This window comes from Molossus molossus, unplaced genomic scaffold, assembly GCF_014108415.1.
Source record: "Molossus molossus isolate mMolMol1 unplaced genomic scaffold, mMolMol1.p scaffold_m16_p_12, whole genome shotgun sequence".
Taxonomy (NCBI): domain Eukaryota; kingdom Metazoa; phylum Chordata; class Mammalia; order Chiroptera; family Molossidae; genus Molossus; species Molossus molossus.
The window spans coordinates 66,488,962-66,507,213 of NW_023425347.1; the positions used below are offsets into that span (position 1 = coordinate 66,488,962).

An 18,252-nucleotide genomic window follows, 5' to 3' on the forward strand; every position below is an offset into this window, starting at 1 on the left:
GGGCCATGGAAGGTGGGCATGGGGTATGAGTCCCCAGCAGGTGCTTGGGCTGGAGAGGAGGGCAGTGAGGCGGGGTCAGAGGGGACCTGAAAGTGGGGTGTGTGGGTGCCTCTGCCTTCCAGCCTAGAGTGGCCCAGCCCAGGGAGGTCCTCAGAAGTGGGGTCTTAGGTTGGGACTGAGGTGTGAGTGTACCCCAGGAAGGATCAGCGGGGATTGGGTCAGAGTCAGGAGGCCCCGATGATGGGACAAGGCTGGCTGACAAATAGTTAACAAGGCCTTTGGCTACTGGTGGAGGTGGGAAGGGCTGGAGGCTTGGGCTTAGCTGCCCTCCTGGTGGCCAAGGAGTCCCTGGTTCCAACACCAGCTCTTCTGAGGGCTCTTCCAGTGCCCTCCCCACCTTGATAGCTGGTCTGAACACGAGCCAGTGGGCATCATGTCCCATAGCTGGGTCTAGCTCAGGGGCGAGGGGCTGTTGCTCTCAGGGGCCTGGGTGCTGTCTGTACAAACGGTTTCTCTGTGGAGTGTCTAAAGTCAGGGAGGTTGCTGTACTTCTGTATCCCAAATCCCAGTGCAAACCACAGTTGGGGAGCTTGCAGGTGGTGGGCTGGGGAGGGCCAGGAGCATGTCGTGGCCTCGGGCCTCAGACTGGAAATTCCACTTTGCCTGCCAGCTGCCCAGGGGGGCTGTTCTTCCTTCTGGGCCCAGCACCAGACTGGGCTCAGCAGGTGGGGCTCAGTGGGTGGGGCTGAGTCCCTGGCCTCAGGCCTGGAGTGGGGTGGGGGGGTTCCGAGGGAGAGGAAGAGAAAGGCGGGGGCTTGAGAGAGAGAGAGGCCTGGTGGGAGGGGAGTATCTGAGGAGGCATGGGTCTGTGTGCTATGGCAGAAACCCCTCTTCAAGGAGAAAGGTTTTATCCGGGACAATGACCCTTGACCCTGGCAGGACATGGAGCGACTCACATTTATTGATCATCAGAAGCCCAAGTTCTGCCCCCACTGCAGGCCATGGGCTCCTTTCCACAAGCCACTGCCCTCAGATTAAACAGTTCTAGCAACAATCTGAGAGGTGTCCTGACAGCTGCTGGTCTGGTGACAGGTGGAGCAGCCTTTGGTTTCCTCCAAAACCTTTGACTCCCTCATCTGAAGGTCACCCAGAAGCAAAAGAGCAACTTAATTTACAGAGGTGTTTTGTGAATGAGAAAAGCAGGAAAATGGTAAAGTGACATGAATTTTCAATAGAATAGTCTATAAACCTTAATCATCTCTCTTTGCCCTAAAGTTCCCAGCATAAGCCTGGCACCGAGGGGTGTCATGCACAGTTAATGAGGGGACGTAGGGAAGGGAGTGGAACCAGTGCAGCACCTACTATGTGCCAGGCAGGGGTGCTCCCAGCCAGCCCCACAAGGACCTGGACAGACCAGCATTATCTTCCTCATTTTGCAGAAACATAAATCAAGACCCAGACACATTATGACTTCCCCAGGTACAGAGAGGGACTGGCATTGTTCTCATCCCTTCTTGCCTGCTGCTCTCTCCATGTGTTAGACTAAATGTTCCCCACCTCGCACCCCAGCCCCAACACACCCTTTATTCCAGTTATTGAGGAGGCTGGAGGTAGGCTCGTTTGGTCCTGTACATGGGTGCTGAGGACAGAGGCTCCCCACACAAGCTCTGTCTGTGAGGTACCCACAGTCTGGGAGGAAACTGTGCCCCTGCTGATACAAGTCCAGTGCGAGCCTACATGTGCTCCCTGTGGAGGGGCCCTGGATTCCCAGTGGCCCTTGAGGCATTTGAAGGCCTTGACAGTCAGGGGACCTGAGGGGAGAGAAGAGCATTTCAAGCTGAAAGAATAGTATGTGCAGAGACCTGGGAGGAGGGAGACTGGAATTTTTTTGAGGAGAGCATGAGCGGTTCAGTCTTGAATGTGACCAGGTCACAGGGCAGAAGCAGAAGAGGTGAGCTGGGCTGGAGAGGTGGCAGGGCCTACGTGGTGTGGAGCCGCAGGTCCAAGTGTCATCTCATGGGATGCGGGAGCTATGGAGGGTTTAACGGAGAGCGACACGATCAGATGGAGGAATGGGAAGAGGCAGGAGGTGGAGGCTAGTGAGGAGGTCCAGGGAACAAGCACTGGACAAGCCCAGGGGTGGGGCTTGAAGAGAGAAGGGATCCCACAGACAGGGCTTGGGCTCTGCCTGCAGGAGGTGAGGCAGAGGCTAGAGAAGACTGAGTGTGGGGAGGTGCGGCCTCAGGCCAGTTTGGAGTCTGCAGAGCAGCCTTGTTACTGCTGCCTTTACAGAACAGAAGAGAAACTGAGGCTCAGATTTGGAAAATCACTTAAAGCCACTCAGCTGGAACCTGAGGTCTTTAGACCTTGGGCAAGTCTCTTCCCTCCCTGGACTTCCTGTTGTCCCATGCAGAATGGGAGAGGGGATGGTGGGCGGTTGACAAAGGGCCAGCTGTCTCCGAAGTTTTAGGAGGTGCAGCTCTCATGTCCTTTCTCTCTGGCAGAACCAAGGAGAGCATGTACCACTCGCTGACGTATGCCACCATCCTGGAGATGCAAGCCATGATGACCTTTGACCCTCAGGACATCCTGCTTGCGGGCAACATGATGAAGGAGGCGCAGTTGTTGTGTCAGAGGTCGGGCCAGGTGGTGGGCAGGGCTGAGGGATCATGAGGCCCATCCTTCTATCACCCCGACTTACCCCAGTGCCTCAAATGCCATTATGAGTGCTGCTCCTTTCGGCTAAGAGGATGTGTCCCCAGGTGCTAACAGCTGTCCCTGTCGGCATTGCTTCAGGAACTTTGTTGTCTGAGCCACTCACTGAGAGGCTCCCAGGGGTAGGCCTGATTGGGAGGAGATGAATTCTGGCTCTGTCACTTAATAACTCTTTGACCTTGGGCAAGTCCCTCTGGGGACTTGACTTTCCCCATCTATAAAATGGGCATGATGATAAGGTTGTCATGGGAACTGAATAAAAATACCAGTCATAGGACCTAGTGTGTAATTGGTGTTCAGTACATGTTAACTGCTTAAATTAATGAACCAATAGACCTTGAGTGTTTGTGTGCAGGAGGGCGTCATTCATTGGGCACATAGTCATGCATGCCCTAGGTTAGGCTCTGTACTGGGTACTGGCCACCCAGGGAATCATCAGACCAGGATCGGTTTGACATTCACACTGACTGGTGGGAAGACAGGCATAAACAGTGACATCCCAGCGTGATGCAGGGAAGCTCAAGGGGTTGTGGGGTTCAGCCGGAGGAGCAGGAAAGGCTTCCTGGAGGAGGTGATGCCAGAGCTGGTTTGTGAGGATGACTAGGAGCAGAAGAGGGGGAGGAGAGGGCTCCAAGCAGAGGTAACAGCAGGGCACGGGTGGGAGAAAGCCCTCAATCGAGGGAGTTGCCAGGATTTCAGTGTATGTGGAGACCTATGGAAGGGGCAGTAGAGGTGGTCAGAGCCCACCTGAGACCTTCACTCACCTTCCCTGAATGATCAGAGGCCCCTTTTTCCTTTTCAGGCACCGGAAGAAGTCCTCAGTAACAGATTCTTTCAGCAACCTCGTGCACCGCCCCACCATGGACCAGTTCACAGAAGGTGTGGCATCCGGGATGTCCTCTCAACCCTGCTGGCCCAGGCAGCCCAGTTCCAGGCCCCAGGAGGGGCAGGAAGGAGCAGTTAGCAGCCTAGTCTCCCTGAGGGGCTGAGCTCTGGCCTGATGCGGGGACACACACGGGCCAGACCCTGGGCCTTTGGAGGAGTGGCTCTCAGATGAGCGGGGAGCATCACCTGCTGAGGTCCTGGAAGTCCAGGAAAGACAAAGCTGTCATTAGGTCTATGTGCTTTGTTCCTCAGGCTGGGGTGGGCTTAGCATTGTGTGCGAGGTTGGGTTTACTGGTTGGATTATACATAGTAGTGATCTCAGGTGCCCCGAGGGAGTGTGGTTTTAGAAGCGGACACACCAGGACGAGATAGCTGAAAGGGGAAGAGATGGCCTGGGCTGCCGGAGCTGTGGCGCTGTGTGCCACACATGGCAGTCCGGGGGTAGCAGCAGGCAGCCATGAACAATTTGGGGCTCTTCAGTACGGGAGTGAGTGGTCTTCCCCACGCGAGAGCCCTGGACGGTCCCGGCAGCAAGCAGTGCATGTGGTGTTGCTGTGCCATCCCCCCTGCACCCCTCCCACGGCTCCCTGCTGCCCACAGGACCTATCGGTGACCTCCGCCCGTGGTCAAGGCCCTCTGAAAGCGGCTGTCCGCCTCTCCTCTTCTTTCCCTGTCCCCTTTCTGCCCTCACCTCAGCCCCATTTCAACCTCTGTGCCTCAGCTGGCCCCAAACATCGGAGTTGTTTGACTCTTCTGGACCTCTTCCTAGAAAACTGTTCCTGCCCCATTCTTCTTTCCTTTTTCAACTCAAATGTGCTTTCTTCTGGAAGTTGTCCCTGACTCCTGGGCTGTGTTAGGCCTCCTTCCCTCCCTTCCACGGCTTCTTTGTTCATCCGTTCATCCAGCGCCTTCCCCTTGCTCAGCTCTGTCCGGGTGTTGGAGACAGCCTCAGCACTTCTAGAGAACCAGGAGCAGGCCAAGGGCCCTGTGCCCAGCCTCTGGGTGGTGGGTGGGGGAGCCAGGGGGAAGCCAGGGGGCAGGACTTGTTAGCTGGTTCAGAACAGCACAGGGTGGGCACTGCAGAACCTGACCTGAGTGATGGGGTGCAGGGGGGAGGGGAGGGTGCTGACTCAGGCTCCCTTTGCCTTTTGGGAAGTGGGGGTGGGGAGGATTTGGCCCGGGCCTCCTGCCAAGTGTCGCAGGAGGCCACAGGGCTTTGGTTTTCTCCCCACAGAGGAAATCCATGCTGAGGTCTGCTACGCAGAATGCCTGCTACAGCGAGCAGCCCTGACCTTCCTGCAGGTAGTAACCTTCTGCTTGCCCAGCAGCCGGGGAATTTCATGTCACCATGTCAGAGACAGAGGGTCTATAGCAGCCACGATCAGCCCCCATGGGGTTCAAGTGAGGACTGAGGCTCAGTCACCCCAACACTCCCAGCCCTGGCCAGGCTCAGTGGCAGAGAGAGAGGCTCTACCCCTCCACACTGAGCACGGGTTCATCCACCACCAGGGTGCGCTTCCACCTCGTGACTGCTGTTTTCTTGCTAAGGGTCACGTGGGATGACAGGCATTGCCACAAAGCCTGCTTTATACCTCATTTATTCAATAAGCAAGTTGACTTGATTCGTTCCAAAAGTTAACTTGTAGCATCTACAACGTACCAGACTGTGCATACATCACAGGTATGTGGTTTTACATACCTTTCACACACTGTATGTTTGTTTTTATGTACATTTACATATATCATTTAATCTTCATCTCACAGGCTTGCAAAAGGGAGGGTTTGAGGGAAGGAGTCCCTTTCCTAAGGTCACGTGGTTGGCAAATTGCAGAGCTGGGATTTGAACCCAGTCTGGCCAACTAGGAGCCTATATTTCTTACCACATAGTGTAAATTCTGAGAACCATCATCTCATGATTTTACCAAAGAGTCTGGGTTATAATTATCACATGTAATCACCATGTAAATATGTTTATCAGGGTGGAAAAGCACATATAAATTTTATTGTTTGAATGCTATTTTTGTTCACTATTTTTTTTTATCTTTTTGGACTTCTGGTGATTAGAATTGGATTAATTCTAATCCTTCATTAGGATCACTTGTAATAATTACATTTGTTTATTCTAGTATCACATATAATAAACAATGCTCATGAATCCCCCGCCCAGGTGGAGAACAGAACATTGCTGGTTCCCTCCCCTCTGGGACCCTCGCCACCCCTCTCCACCCTGTGCCCTGCCTCCCTCCACAGGGAAAACCCCTAGCTAGAGTTTTGTTTATCATCTCCCATCCTACTTTTAAAAACTAGTTTTTTCATCTTTCGATTCATGTCTGAACAGTTTTTTTTAGTTGGCTTCAAGCTTCTTAAGGCCTCAGCTGTGTGGGACTTGCTTTCGTCACCCAATCCTATGTGGCTGCGTGATGCTCTTTCTGGGAATATACCAGTTTGTTTATTCATTCTCCTGCTGAAGGGTATTTGGGTTGTTTCTGGGTTTTGGCTGCCGTGAACAGTGGCGCTGTAAACGTCCTCGAAGGTGACTTCCACAGCCCGTGTTCATTCATTTCTCTTGGGTGTACACTCGGGAGTGGGACTGCTGGGCGGGCTACAGGTGTTAGTGCTTTAAATTACAAATGTGGTAAGTACCGCCTTGTAAAAAACAAACTATTCAAAAATGAGCGTTCCTCCTCCTCTCCCACATTCCTCACCTGAACCTCGGGTGAACTGTGGGGAGCGTCTCCTCTAGGCCTTTCTCCAAGCACATAGTATGCGTTTGTGCAAAGCTGGTGAGGGCGGGTTGTGGTCAAACCCTGGCATTTTGGAGGTTTTGTTTGATAAGCAAGACCATCATCTCAAGTCTCAAGGGTAAGGAGGCCTAGTTTGGCTGACCTCTGACCCCATCCCACCAGGGTCTCTCATAGAGCTGGACCCAGGGAGGAGAAGGCAGGGCTCAGAGCCTTTTATAATCTTTCTCAAGCCTCTGGCTACCCACCCAGGCCCAGCTCTTAGCTTTTCTCCCTCCTGCAGGATGAGAACATGGTGAGCTTCATCAAGGGCGGCATCAAAGTTCGCAACAGCTACCAGACTTACAAGTGAGTGGGGCTGGCCAGGGGTCTGGGACACGGCATCTACTACCCTGTGCCTCTCAGGCTGCTTGTGGGAGGTAGGAGCACTGGCTGGAGGCAGGAAGCCTAGAATGCGGTGTGATCTCAGGCAGATTTCTGCACCCTCAGGACCTCAGTTTTCTGGAATAGGATTCCCCTGGTTTTCTTGGGTGTATCTGTTGATTCCCCTGAGTGTTCACTCTGTGCCTGACCTTGAACTAAGGAAACATAAAAGATTCTTCACAAACAGCTTGGTATGGTGGGGGCAGGAGGAGAGAAAGTTATTTTGAGAATAGCAACAGAACTCCTCCTACACATGCGTTAAGGCCCAGTCCAACTGCCACTTTCCCCGCGCAGCTTCCCTGACCTCTCCGTTACACAGGGCTGGTACCCTCACAGCCCACCTGCCCTCAGATGGGGGCTACCCAAGGGCCAGATCATTTCTGTGCCATCTCAGCCCTGGGCAAGTCATAGGCCATGTTTATGCTCAACATAGAGCACTTTTACTTAACATGGTGCCAGAAACATCTATCATTCCAAAATCCAAAAAGCTCTGAAACCGCACCCCCTAGCCTGCTCCAGGTTTGGCATTAAAAATCAGTTTCCATTAAAAATTGAATTGACTTGGGAATATTTATCATTTCTATTTACCCCATTTAATGTGACCGTTTCCCAGCAGAGATGTTTTGAGTTTGACGGCAAGGTATTGCTGGGTGTAACCCGCCATGCAGTGGGCACCACAAACGTGGGGTCTGTGCTGGAATTGTGCAAGGGAAAGCAGACAAGCATTCTGGCTCCTGCAGTCTCCCCACCAGCTGCCAGAGTGATGTTTCCAAAGCACAAGCCTCTGCCAAATCCCGAGGCTCTTCCTGCTCTTAGCGCCAAGTCCTGGGTCATTGCCAAGTCATTCCTGAGAGCCCCCTGCCCTCCTTGCCACGTGTCCCAACCCACTCTGCCTTAGACTTAGGCTCTCCTTCAGTCCTTCTACCATGCCAAGCTCATTCCGACCTCACAGACTTTGGACATGTTGTTCTCTCTGCCAGGAGCACTTTCTGTCCAGGCTCATCCCTTAGTTTTCAGTTCAAATGTCGGCCCCTCAGGGAAGCCTTGCCTGAACCCAGACCAGGTTAGACCCCAGGGTTCTTCTCCTTTGAGGCCCTCCTTACCTTCACAGTGACTCGATAGGGGTCTGTCCCCTAGAGTGGGAGGCTTGGGAGGGTAGCAGCTTGGTGGCTTTGCTCCCTGCTGTCCCTCCCTGCTGTCCCTCAGTGCCCGGCCCAGTGTTTGCTGATTAAAAGCCCTCAAGATGCTCGTGGCGAGGTAGAAGGCAGGCACATCTTTATTTTTTTATTTTTTTAATTCTTACCGGATGATATTTTTCTATTTATTTTCAGATAGAGGGGGAGAGAGAGAGATAGAAAGAAACATCGATGTGAGAGAGATGCACATCGACTGGTTGCCTCCTGCGTGACCCCTACCAGGGCCAGGGCCAGGGCCAAACCACAACAATTGAACCCGTGACTCTTTGGTCCACAGGCCAACGCTCCAACTGTTGAGCCAAACCGCCCAGGGCAGCAGGCACATCTTTAAAGCCTCTGTCCTGTCCCAGGCAGGCGGGGGTGTGGGCTTTGTACAGTTGGTAGCTGGGGGAATAGAGGGCTGGATTCAAACCAAGAGACCCCAGAAGACTTCCTAAAAGAAGGGGTGTTGGGGTTATCCCAGTGCTTCTCAACTGGGGGTAGTTTTGCCGGCGACATTTGGTGATGTCTAAAGACATTTTGGTTGTCTCAACTGGCATCTAGTGTGTGGAGGTTAGGGATGCTGCTAAACAGCCCATGATACACAGGGCAGCTTCTCCCCCGCAAAATAACTGTCCAGCCTACAATGTCAGTAGTGCTGAGGTTGAAAAAGTGTTTTAGACAAAATGCACAGCACAAACAAATGCTTAGATGTTGGACAAGGCAGGTGCATGTAGCTGTTATGGCTGATATTTATGGGCAAGGAGTATGTCATATGTCATTACGGTGGGAGATATGTTGGAAACTCCTGAGTGTCAGCTTTCCGGATTGCTGGAACTGTTCCAAATCTACCACCAGTGAGTTCTGAGACCGGCTGGGAACGGGCAGTGTTAGGCCCAGCTGGAATGAGACCCAGCCCCCAATACGTGGTTGAAACAGGACTTTGCTTCCCTCTGCAGGGAGCTGGACAGCCTTGTGCAGTCCTCACAGTACTGCAAGGGAGAGAACCACAGGCACTTTGAAGGAGGTGTGAAGCTCGGTGTGGGCGCCTTCAACCTGGTGAGTGGGAATGCCCTCCCATGTCCAGTGTCTGGGCTCAAGATTAATCTCCCCTGCACATCCCAGCTGCACACATGGTTGCTGGGTTTCTGTACTGGCCCTGTGCCAACCCTGGGACCCAGCAATGAAGCAGACATGGTGCAGCCTGGGGACTTACAGCTGGGTGGAGTGGGAGTTGGCGCTGGCTCCAGAGTCCCTTCTGTGCCTTTCTTCCCAGGTCAAGTTGAAAGCTTAAAATCTACACAGTGGCAGTATATGTAGCACCAGAAATGTACAGACAATAAATCAGGGCCTTTGCAGCCCTGGAGAGCTGGTGGGTAAACCGTGACCAGTGGCAGGGGAGGAGACAGGCCCAGAAACAGCTGATGACCCACAGGGACCAGAGAGCCAAGCTCCTTCCTGAGGGAGTTGGAGAAGGTTTCATGGAGAGGGTAGTATTTGAGCTGGATCTTGAAGCATCTATAGGTGGGGGAAGCTTTCCAGGCAGGGGAGGGCATTCTAGGCTGAGGGAACAGTGAGTTGAGGCAGAGAGGCTCAGAAGAGCCGTGTCTGCTCCTGGGAGGAACTACTCATGGACAATTTTGTCTCCTGGCCTGGGGACCTTTCCAAAAATGGTGGTGGTGGTGTGTGTGGTGGGATAGGGGGTGGGAGCGGGTTTCTCCACTTCAGGCAAAACCTGTTCCAAGAGCAGGGGTGGGGGAGGGGTCCCTGTCCCGCTCTAAGTTCCAGTTTTCTCATATGTGAAATGGGAGCAGGGGTCCTGGACCAATGCTGAGAAATACAGCTTGAAAGTGCATTGGATGCTGCGGCAGGTTATAGTTGGACCATCCTGGGTTCAAGAACTGGTTCCACCTCTGATGAGCTTTGGGGCCTTGGACATGTCCTGTCACTGACCTGTTTCTTCATCTGTCAAAAGGGTCAGTAAACCCTTCTGTGCAGGACTGTTCTAAGGATCAATTGCAATGATGGCCCCTGGTGCAGAGTAGGGATTCAGTGTAACAACAATAGCTAACTGTTATGTGCAGGCCCCCTACTATGTGCTTTACGTATATTGATTTGGTCCATCTACACAGTACCCCTATGAGGTAGGGGCTATTATTCTCATTTCACAAGTGAGGAAACTGAGGCATAGAGAGGATATGTCACCTGCCCAAGGTGACCCAGCTGGGAGTGTGAGACTCAGATTTGGGCGCAGTCTGCTCCTGTTGCGCTGATACTTCTGTCAGGGGAAGCTGGCTTTCCAGCAAACCCGGGGCATTTCAGTTACAGGGCCTGCGCCTCAGGGTCACCCCCAGGACTCTGGGGGTTTGGGGAGTGGGAGGAGCAGCTCACCCCTCCATGTGCCCACCTGCCTCTGTTCCTGCAGACGCTGTCCATGCTTCCTACTAGGATCCTGCGGCTGTTGGAGTTCGTGGGGTTTTCAGGAAACAAGGTAACTACGTGCTTCTGGGGCCCTCGACCCCCTCAGCCTCAGGACGAGCTCAGCTGGACGAGGTGCAGATAAGGGGCTGCGGGACCGAGGTGCCAGTTCTGGCTCAGCTCCCTGGGTGTGTGGCCCTGGACAAGACCCAAACCTCTCTGGGCCTCAGTCTATTCTCCAGTCAAGTGGGACCAGTGATCCCTGGCTAGCCACTCACAGGCTGGAGGCTCTGGGGCTAGGGTGGGTGTGAAGGGCAGCCTTGTGCAGGGGCCTGGGGGCTTGCTCTCTGAGCCTGACAGGTGTCAGGAACTTGGTTCTTCTCCCCTCAGAAGACCTGGAGCAAGTCTCTTCCCCTGGGACTATATTCTGGTCTGGAACATGCTCAGAAGCCCTACTATGCATCAGGCCTTGAGGGCAGAAACCAGACTGACTTTACTGAGGCCAGGAACCTGAGTTCCAGATAGCACATCAGGGAGGGCTCCCTGGTGGAGGAGGCCTGGCATGACGGAAGGAGCATTGGCCTAGAAGGCATCCCCCTCTCCCTGTGACTCTAGTTTCAGTAAAACAAGGGGCTTTTTTAAGACCAGGTCCGGGTTTCTGAAGAACTTTTCCTGGCCCTTGCTGATAATTGCCATGTCCAGGGACCTCTATATTATTATTACTTATATATTTTTTTTCTCAAAAGTAGCTCATAATTTTTATTTGAATTTATTTAAGGTAAATATACTACACTGATAAGAGTATAGTCATAACAGTAAATACTGTGAGTACCAAACAAGCTTACGAAAGCCCAGCTCGGTTGTGTGGTCTGTCTAGGCTGTTCCCCTTCATGAGGAAGAGAGCTCAGAGCCAGAGCGATGGTGAACACACACCGTATAGGACTGAGGTGTTCTTCCGGACACCGTCAGACAGACAGATAACCAAGAAGGGAAGACCCTTGCGTGGGACCGTCTGCTTCCTCACGCCTGTCTGTGGACCTCTGAAATCTCCGTTGCCATGTGGTCCATGGCCTCGGCCGGGGAAACACTGGCCAGAGTCTTTCTTAAAAGCACTCTTGGGTCATGAGAAGGATTTCAGGATGATGATGGGAGGGAAGAGTGTGAGAAAGGCCGAGAAGTGGGACAATGTAGCCTGCCTGGCCAGGGAGAGAGGGTGACGAAGCCAGAATGGAGAGACCTCCCGCACCAGCTCTGGCCCCGTCTTCATCCTGAAAGCAGGGAGCCATGGAGGGTTTGAGGCAAGGCGGAAGCAGGTCATATTGGTATACTAGAAGGGACAAGAACACCCTGGAGGACAGACTGAGAGGCAGAGACTTCAGACATGATACGAGGGGGGAAGGAGGTGGTTCTGCTCCTCCCCAGTCAGGCTCTGAAGCCTTCTCCTCCAGGAAGCCTTCCCAGACCACAGTCTTTGTCATCCCATCTATGCTCTGAGCCTGTGGTTAGGATTATCTGCCTCCTTGTCATTCCTCCTCCCTTTACCAGACCTGGGGCTGCTCAGGGCCTCAGCACCCACCATAGGCCAAGCAAGTGAATAAAGGGAGGAATGGGTGAGGGGCTGTTGAGGAGGTGGGGACACCCAGACCCAAGATTTGCCTTGGCCTGGGCAGCAGTGTACGCTCCCCCCAGGAAGGTGGCCAAGGCAGTGGGAGGGCAGCCCCTTGCCCAGGGTTGCACAGCCTGGGGGCAGCTGACCCTGCCTCCTGGGTCTAGTGATTTGCCCTGCCCCCAGCTCCAGGAGCATTGCCCTCACAGATGTCCAGTGACCTCCAGGCCTCTGTCCCTCCATGGGTCCCAGGGTGGGCCCTGGGGAGCCCAGGCCTAGCTGGCTTCAGCCTGTCCCTGTGTACCCCAGGACTATGGGCTGCTGCAGCTGGAGGAGGGCGCCTCTGGGCACAGCTTCCGTGCGGTGCTCTGCGTCATGCTGCTGCTGTGCTACCACACCTTCCTCACCTTTGTGCTCGGTAGGAGTGCCCTTGGGTCAGTGCGGGGGCCTCTGGGGTGTGGTTGGCTCTAAGGGCAGGGGTCAGGAGGGCGAGGAGCTACATACCCTGACTGGGCCTCTGAGACTGGGAATGGGGCGCTGAAACCACAAACAACAGAGCACAGCAGCTGTCCCGGGGCCTGTTGACCCCTCACTTCCTCATAGTTTGACTGGGTCCTGGCCTCAGTTTTATCATCTGTGAAATGGGGATGCTCATGCCCACCTTGTAGAGGGTGTGAGGACACTGTAGGCAGCTCCTTGGGGTTCTAGGCACAGTTTGGTGGGCATGGACTCTTAGTCATTGAGCCCTGTGATATGCTCAGGGTGACATTTGTGCTCTTACTTCATCCTTACATCACTCTGGAGATGGAAGAATATTATCCCCATTTCACATAAGGAGAAAGAGGCCCCGAGAAGCCCCTGGTAGGTCACTGGGAAGATCACAGGAGCGGGTGGTGGCGGTGACATGTGTTGTACCCCCACCTCCTTCAGGCACCGGGAACGTCAACATCGAGGAGGCAGAGAAGCTTTTGAAGCCCTACCTGAAGCGATACCCAAAGGTGAGCTTCACCTCCTGCCAGACACCCCAGCCCACGTGTACCCCATGGGCCCACATGGACGCACATGTATGTCTTTGCAGGGCGCCATCTTCCTGTTCTTTGCAGGGCGGATTGAAGCCATTAAAGGCAACGTTGATGCGGTGAGTATTGGGGGCCTTGCAGGCCAGCAGAAGTCAGACACACAGATATACTTGGGGACAGGGCCAGCTGCGGGGAGGGACGCCCCAAGAGAGGACCAGCAGGAGAACAGGAGTGGGAGAGGCACTTCCAGGCACTCTGGGAAGATGGGGAGAAGGGGCATTGTCAGGTAGGACTGCGACGGGGAGGCTAGGACGACAGCCTTCCTGGAGAGGGAGGTGTTCGAGTGAGGCAGGGCATGGGAAGACCCACTTATTCAGGACATGGTGACAGGCTGGAGCCTGGTGAGTGCAGTGCAGCCCGGTGCCAGGGAGTGAGGACTCCATAGGTGGGAGGGAGCCATCGGAGGGGTTAGAGGAGGATCACAGTCCTGGCAGAGACCCCAATACTAGGCCAAGGCCCAGGACATACTCCACAGTGTGGAATTTTGGGGTCTCCCGCTGGCCTGGATGTGACTTCTCAGGCATCAGGACAGATGCTCCAGGTCCAGGTCACTTCGTAGGAGGCACTGAAACCTTTGGAGTTTGCTCTGAGGCACACACATTATTATATCGCTTTATTATACTTTCCATTGCCTGTTCTCCCTGCATTATTATAGCTCTATCTCGTCCTTCACTTTGTGACCGAAAGACTAGCGCCCCAGAGAGGGGCAGTAACTGGGCCCAAGGTCATGTAAGACTTAGGGGGAATTGTCAGGACTGGAGGCCGATCTTCTGGCACAGGGCTAGACCACCGTGTGCTGGAGGACGCTGGGCCTATAGCAGAGCTGGGCTGCTGCAGAGGGTGCAGAGAGGGGTGGGCGCTGACCAGCAGGGGCCCACAGGCTGTCCGGCGGTTCGAGGAGTGCTGTGAAGCCCAGCAGCACTGGAAACAGTTCCATCACATGTGCTACTGGGAGCTGATGTGGTGCTTCACCTACAAGGGCCAGTGGAAGATGGCCTACTTCTACGCCGACCTGCTCAGCAAGGAGAACTCCTGGTCCAAGGTGGGTCACACCAAGTGCTGGGGACACTGGGGGGCCAGGCCAACTCAGATTGTTTATGCGCCCTCAGACCAAGGGCCAAATCCCTAACTGAACACAATGTCCCAGCTGGAATTTAAACAGGGCCATAACATCTAATAGGACGCAGGGTTGGAGGGAACTAAAGACCATGAAGAAGAGAGAAACTTAAGAACTATAATGTGTCGGTCAAGATTTTTAGTCACAGGGGACAGAAACATGGCTTCCACTGTCTAGGTGAGTGCTGTCCAGTAGAACCTTCTGCTCTGTGGAAATGTTCTATTTCTGCACCATCCAGTATGGTAGCCACCAGCCACACGTACGCACTGAGCACCTGAAATGTTCCTAGTGCAACAGGGAAACTAGCTGTTTTCAATTTTATTTAATTTTAATTCATATATAAATTTTAAAAGTCCCATGGGCTAGTGGCCACTGTATTGGACTGTGGGTCTAGAATACAAAAGGCTCGTTGGTTTATACAATAGAAAATTCTAGGCAAACTGACTTCAGGTAGGGCTGGATCCAGGAATTCCATTTATGTCATCTGGGCTTGGTTTTTCCACCTGTGATGTGCTCTCCTCTATGACATCTTTGTTGTTCAGGCAGGTTCTCTCCATGTGACAGGCAGGGTGGCCATGGGCTAGCTGCTCCTAATTCATATCTTCCCTTTGGTTTCGACCAAAGTCCCACAATAGAGCCTCATTGGTCTGCATAGATTGCATGTCAATGCCTGGAGACAAGGGTGGGAAGACTAATGGATGGGGAGCAGAAAAGGGGCGGTTCCCCAGAAGAAAGGTGAGGTGATGTCCCCAAAAGAAGCATTGTGGGGAGGGGAGCATTAAAGAGATGCTATGTAGCCTGGCCGGTGTGGCTCAGTGGTTGAGCATCAATCCACATGCATCAAGAGGTCTCCAGTTTGATTCCTGGTCAGGGCACATGCCCAGGTTTTGGGCCCGGTCCCCAGAGCGGGGCATGCAGGAGACAGCCAGTCGATGTTCCCCCTCATTGCTGTTTCTATTTCCTTCTCCCTTCCTCTCTCTCTAAAATCAATAAAGAAAAAAAAAATTTTTTTTAAAGATGCCATGTAGGCAAAACAGGTGCCCACCACAGATGAAAAAATAACATCAAGAAAAGTGGTGAAATAAATATTAGCCATTATCATCATAGTAATCTTAGCACAGAATCCTGAACAAAGAGTTTTAGAATCATCTAGATAATCAGAGAGCATCTAATCTGGTAATATTGGCAAATACATAGCAGGTGTCTCAGTGTCTTTAAGTCCCTAGTCCTCATCCCTCCCCACCTCTGCACAGAAGTCCTTTTTCAGAACCCCTGCCTGGGGACCACTCTGAAAGGGAATTCTCTGCGTGTGGGGCAGGTGAGGCTGGGGGAGGGACAGGCGTTCACCGAGGGCCCAGCACCTGCCATTTCCTCTACACCACACCCAGCGCGGTAGAAGTTATCTCCATTGGGCACACGGGCCACTGTGGCTAAGAGAGGGTGTGTGACTTTCCTGGCCCACATAGCAGTTGGTGACAGACACTAGACTTGAAGACAACTGTGTGTGACTCAAAGGCCTCTGCTTTCCCCTTGTTCCTTAAGTCTTCCCGAGGAGGCCCAGCCTGCCCTGAGACCACCCTGCTGTTAAAGGTGCTGCCCCAGCCCCAGCCCCAGCCCCTGTGGACCTGGCCTTCATTCCTCATCTCTTCCCACTCCCAGTAAGAGCAAAGACTCCCGGAACTTTTGAACTAGTGACCTAGAAGCCTTCCTGTGGAGTCAGCCGGGCAGCTGGTCCACCCACGTGGGGAAGCGGTGTGTGAATGGTGCACAGCTGCTGTGAGCAGAGGGCGGGCCAGGCCTCCCAGGTGTCAGGCAGTGTGGCTATGAGTCAGCGCAGTCTCCAGCTTGCTGTGTGACTTTGGGGTGGTCAGACTCCCCTCTCTCCAGTGCTTTCCTCAGAAGGGTTTCCTGTGAAAGTGGGGGTTGTAGCACCCTGAGTTCCTAATCTCCAGGCTTTGACCACCACAGAATCCACCAACTTGCAGCTCTATGGCTGTGGCATCCTCTCTGCCGGGGTACACCTCCCTGGGGAGGCTTTACATTTCCCTCAGCTTGCGATGGCCGGAAACTAGGTGGTGACACTGCTCAGTGCTGCAATGGGGGGACGGGAGCTCAGAGGCAGCCCTGGGCTGCCCAGCTGTGAAGCCAAGGGAGGCTTCTGGAAGAGGTGACAGGAGGATTTAGGGTGGAGGGTGGAGGAAGTGCAAGGACACCCCGAGCCAAGAGAACAGCAAGGACAAAGGCTCGGAAGCCAGGTGCTCCTAAGAGGTTCTGTGTCACCAGGTGAAGGGTCGTGGGTAGAAGTGCAGGGGGACTATGGAAAAACCATCCACTTTAGGCCACTTGCTGTAGCTTTTGATGACAAGGACGTATTTGATTGCACAGACTCTGGTAGAGTAACCCAGAAAAATAAATGTCTGGAATCAATGGGCAAACAGTTAGATACTCTGGGGAGATAGGACTCCCCTCAGAGGAGGCGGTTACTGTTTTCCATCAATGTGGCCCATATAATCCCTTGATAACTCCATGTCCGTGGTGTCACAACTCTGGGTCGCTGCATCCACTGGATCACCTCGTGACTCGGGGGATAAGATGTCCAGAAGAGTAGGAGAAGGCTCTTAGAGGAAGCCAGCAGATAAGCCTTGTGGAGAAAGAACAACATCCTAGGTGGAGGAAAAACACAGGCAAAGGCCTGGAGTGAGTTTAAGGGGTGATGGGAAGTAACTGGCAAAAGAGGAGCCAGAACAGCAGGTCACAGAGGGCCCTGAGTGGCTATTGGGGCTTTAGTCTGACCATAAAGGAGCCCATGATGGTTGTGGCTTAGATTTGGGCTTTAAGAAATCCCTCCTGCAGGTACTGGGCACCCCCACCTGAAGCTGAGTGCCTTTGATGTGCTTTGGAAATGGCCCAGAGACCAGTGCGGTTAGAATGGTGTGAGGGAGGGGGACACAGTGGGAGATGAAATTGGAGGGGAAATGGGGGAGGGGGCGCTGGATGGGGCCTCGCAGGCCCTGCAAGGGGGTCTGTTTTATCCTAAGTGTGATGGGATACTATGAGCACATTTCAAGGATGGACTGATGTAATTTGATTTAAAAAGATCTGATTGGCATGGTGTGGGAAGTGGCTGGCAGGGGACAGGAGTGGGAGCAGGAAGATCAGTTAGGAGACCATGTAAACTAGGGCAGTAGAAAGACATCCCTGGTGGCCTGGAGCAGGGAGCAGTGTGGAGGCTGGTGTAATAATTGAGGTGAGTGACAGGGCAAGGCCAGTGGTATCAGAGCTAGATGCGAGGTACAATCAAGAGGACTTAGTGACGCAGTCCCAGGATGGGGAAGAGGGAGAAGGCAAGGATGACACCAGGAAGGTGAAGATGGGATGGGGAACAAGTTTCAAGGAGTGGAGATTCTTCCGACCACACCCCCACAAAAACCAGCTCTTTCACATCTGTGAAGGGCAGACTGAGGTGTGGAGGCCAGAGTAGAGCTGGGAGGAGCCCTGAGCTTCAGCATGGGTGAGGCCACCAGGTGGCTGCTTTCCACCTTCTCCAGAGACTAAACTCCAGGATGTCCTGCTCCGGTTCCTCCTCCACCCACTACGCTTCGCTAGGCCGATGGCAGAGCGGGGCGGCAGGAGCTATGTTTCAAGGCTCGACCACTGGAGGGCAGACAGAGCCAGGCTCCTCGGGCACAGGACTTAGGGTGAAGGGGTGCAGCTTTCAGGGTCCCTGGGAGGAAGGAGGGTTCTGCACAGCCGCACCTTCCCTGCCAGGGGCGGCTGTGGATCCAGTGGACAAGGTCCTTAAAGCTACACAAACCTGAGGGTGACCCCTACCTAGCTCTGCCCGCAGCAGCTTTGCGGTCCCAGGAAGCAGAGGGTAGGTACAGATTCCTTTCTGTCATTGTCTTTGGGATCAAGGGAAGTGATGGATGTAACGTGCCCAGCACACAGTAAGGCAGCACCACCAAGGGATCCCGAACAGAGCTGTGACCCGGGCCCTGCTCACTCTTCTGGCTTCACACCTCTTCTTTTATGCACCCCATTCTTTATATCCCTATTTGTTTCTTGCTTATACACAGGCTCTGCTCAGGCTGTT

At 53.6% G+C, this 18,252-nt stretch overlaps 1 protein-coding gene across 2 annotated transcripts in view; it reads left to right on the top strand.

The window, feature by feature from the left end:
- TTC39A (tetratricopeptide repeat domain 39A) overlaps positions 1 to 18,252 on the top strand; it is a 39,401-nt gene that overhangs the window by 13,796 nt on the left and 7,353 nt on the right. For both annotated transcript variants that reach the window (XM_036256957.1, XM_036256956.1), the window contains exons 3-12: positions 2,505 to 2,636; positions 3,518 to 3,594; positions 4,835 to 4,902; positions 6,625 to 6,689; positions 8,899 to 8,998; positions 10,365 to 10,430; positions 12,273 to 12,381; positions 12,894 to 12,961; positions 13,042 to 13,101; positions 13,923 to 14,084. In XM_036256957.1, the coding sequence (XP_036112850.1) occupies positions 2,505 to 2,636; positions 3,518 to 3,594; positions 4,835 to 4,902; positions 6,625 to 6,689; positions 8,899 to 8,998; positions 10,365 to 10,430; positions 12,273 to 12,381; positions 12,894 to 12,961; positions 13,042 to 13,101; positions 13,923 to 14,084 (907 nt within the window). The remainder of the gene's footprint in view (positions 1 to 2,504; positions 2,637 to 3,517; positions 3,595 to 4,834; positions 4,903 to 6,624; positions 6,690 to 8,898; positions 8,999 to 10,364; positions 10,431 to 12,272; positions 12,382 to 12,893; positions 12,962 to 13,041; positions 13,102 to 13,922; positions 14,085 to 18,252) is intronic.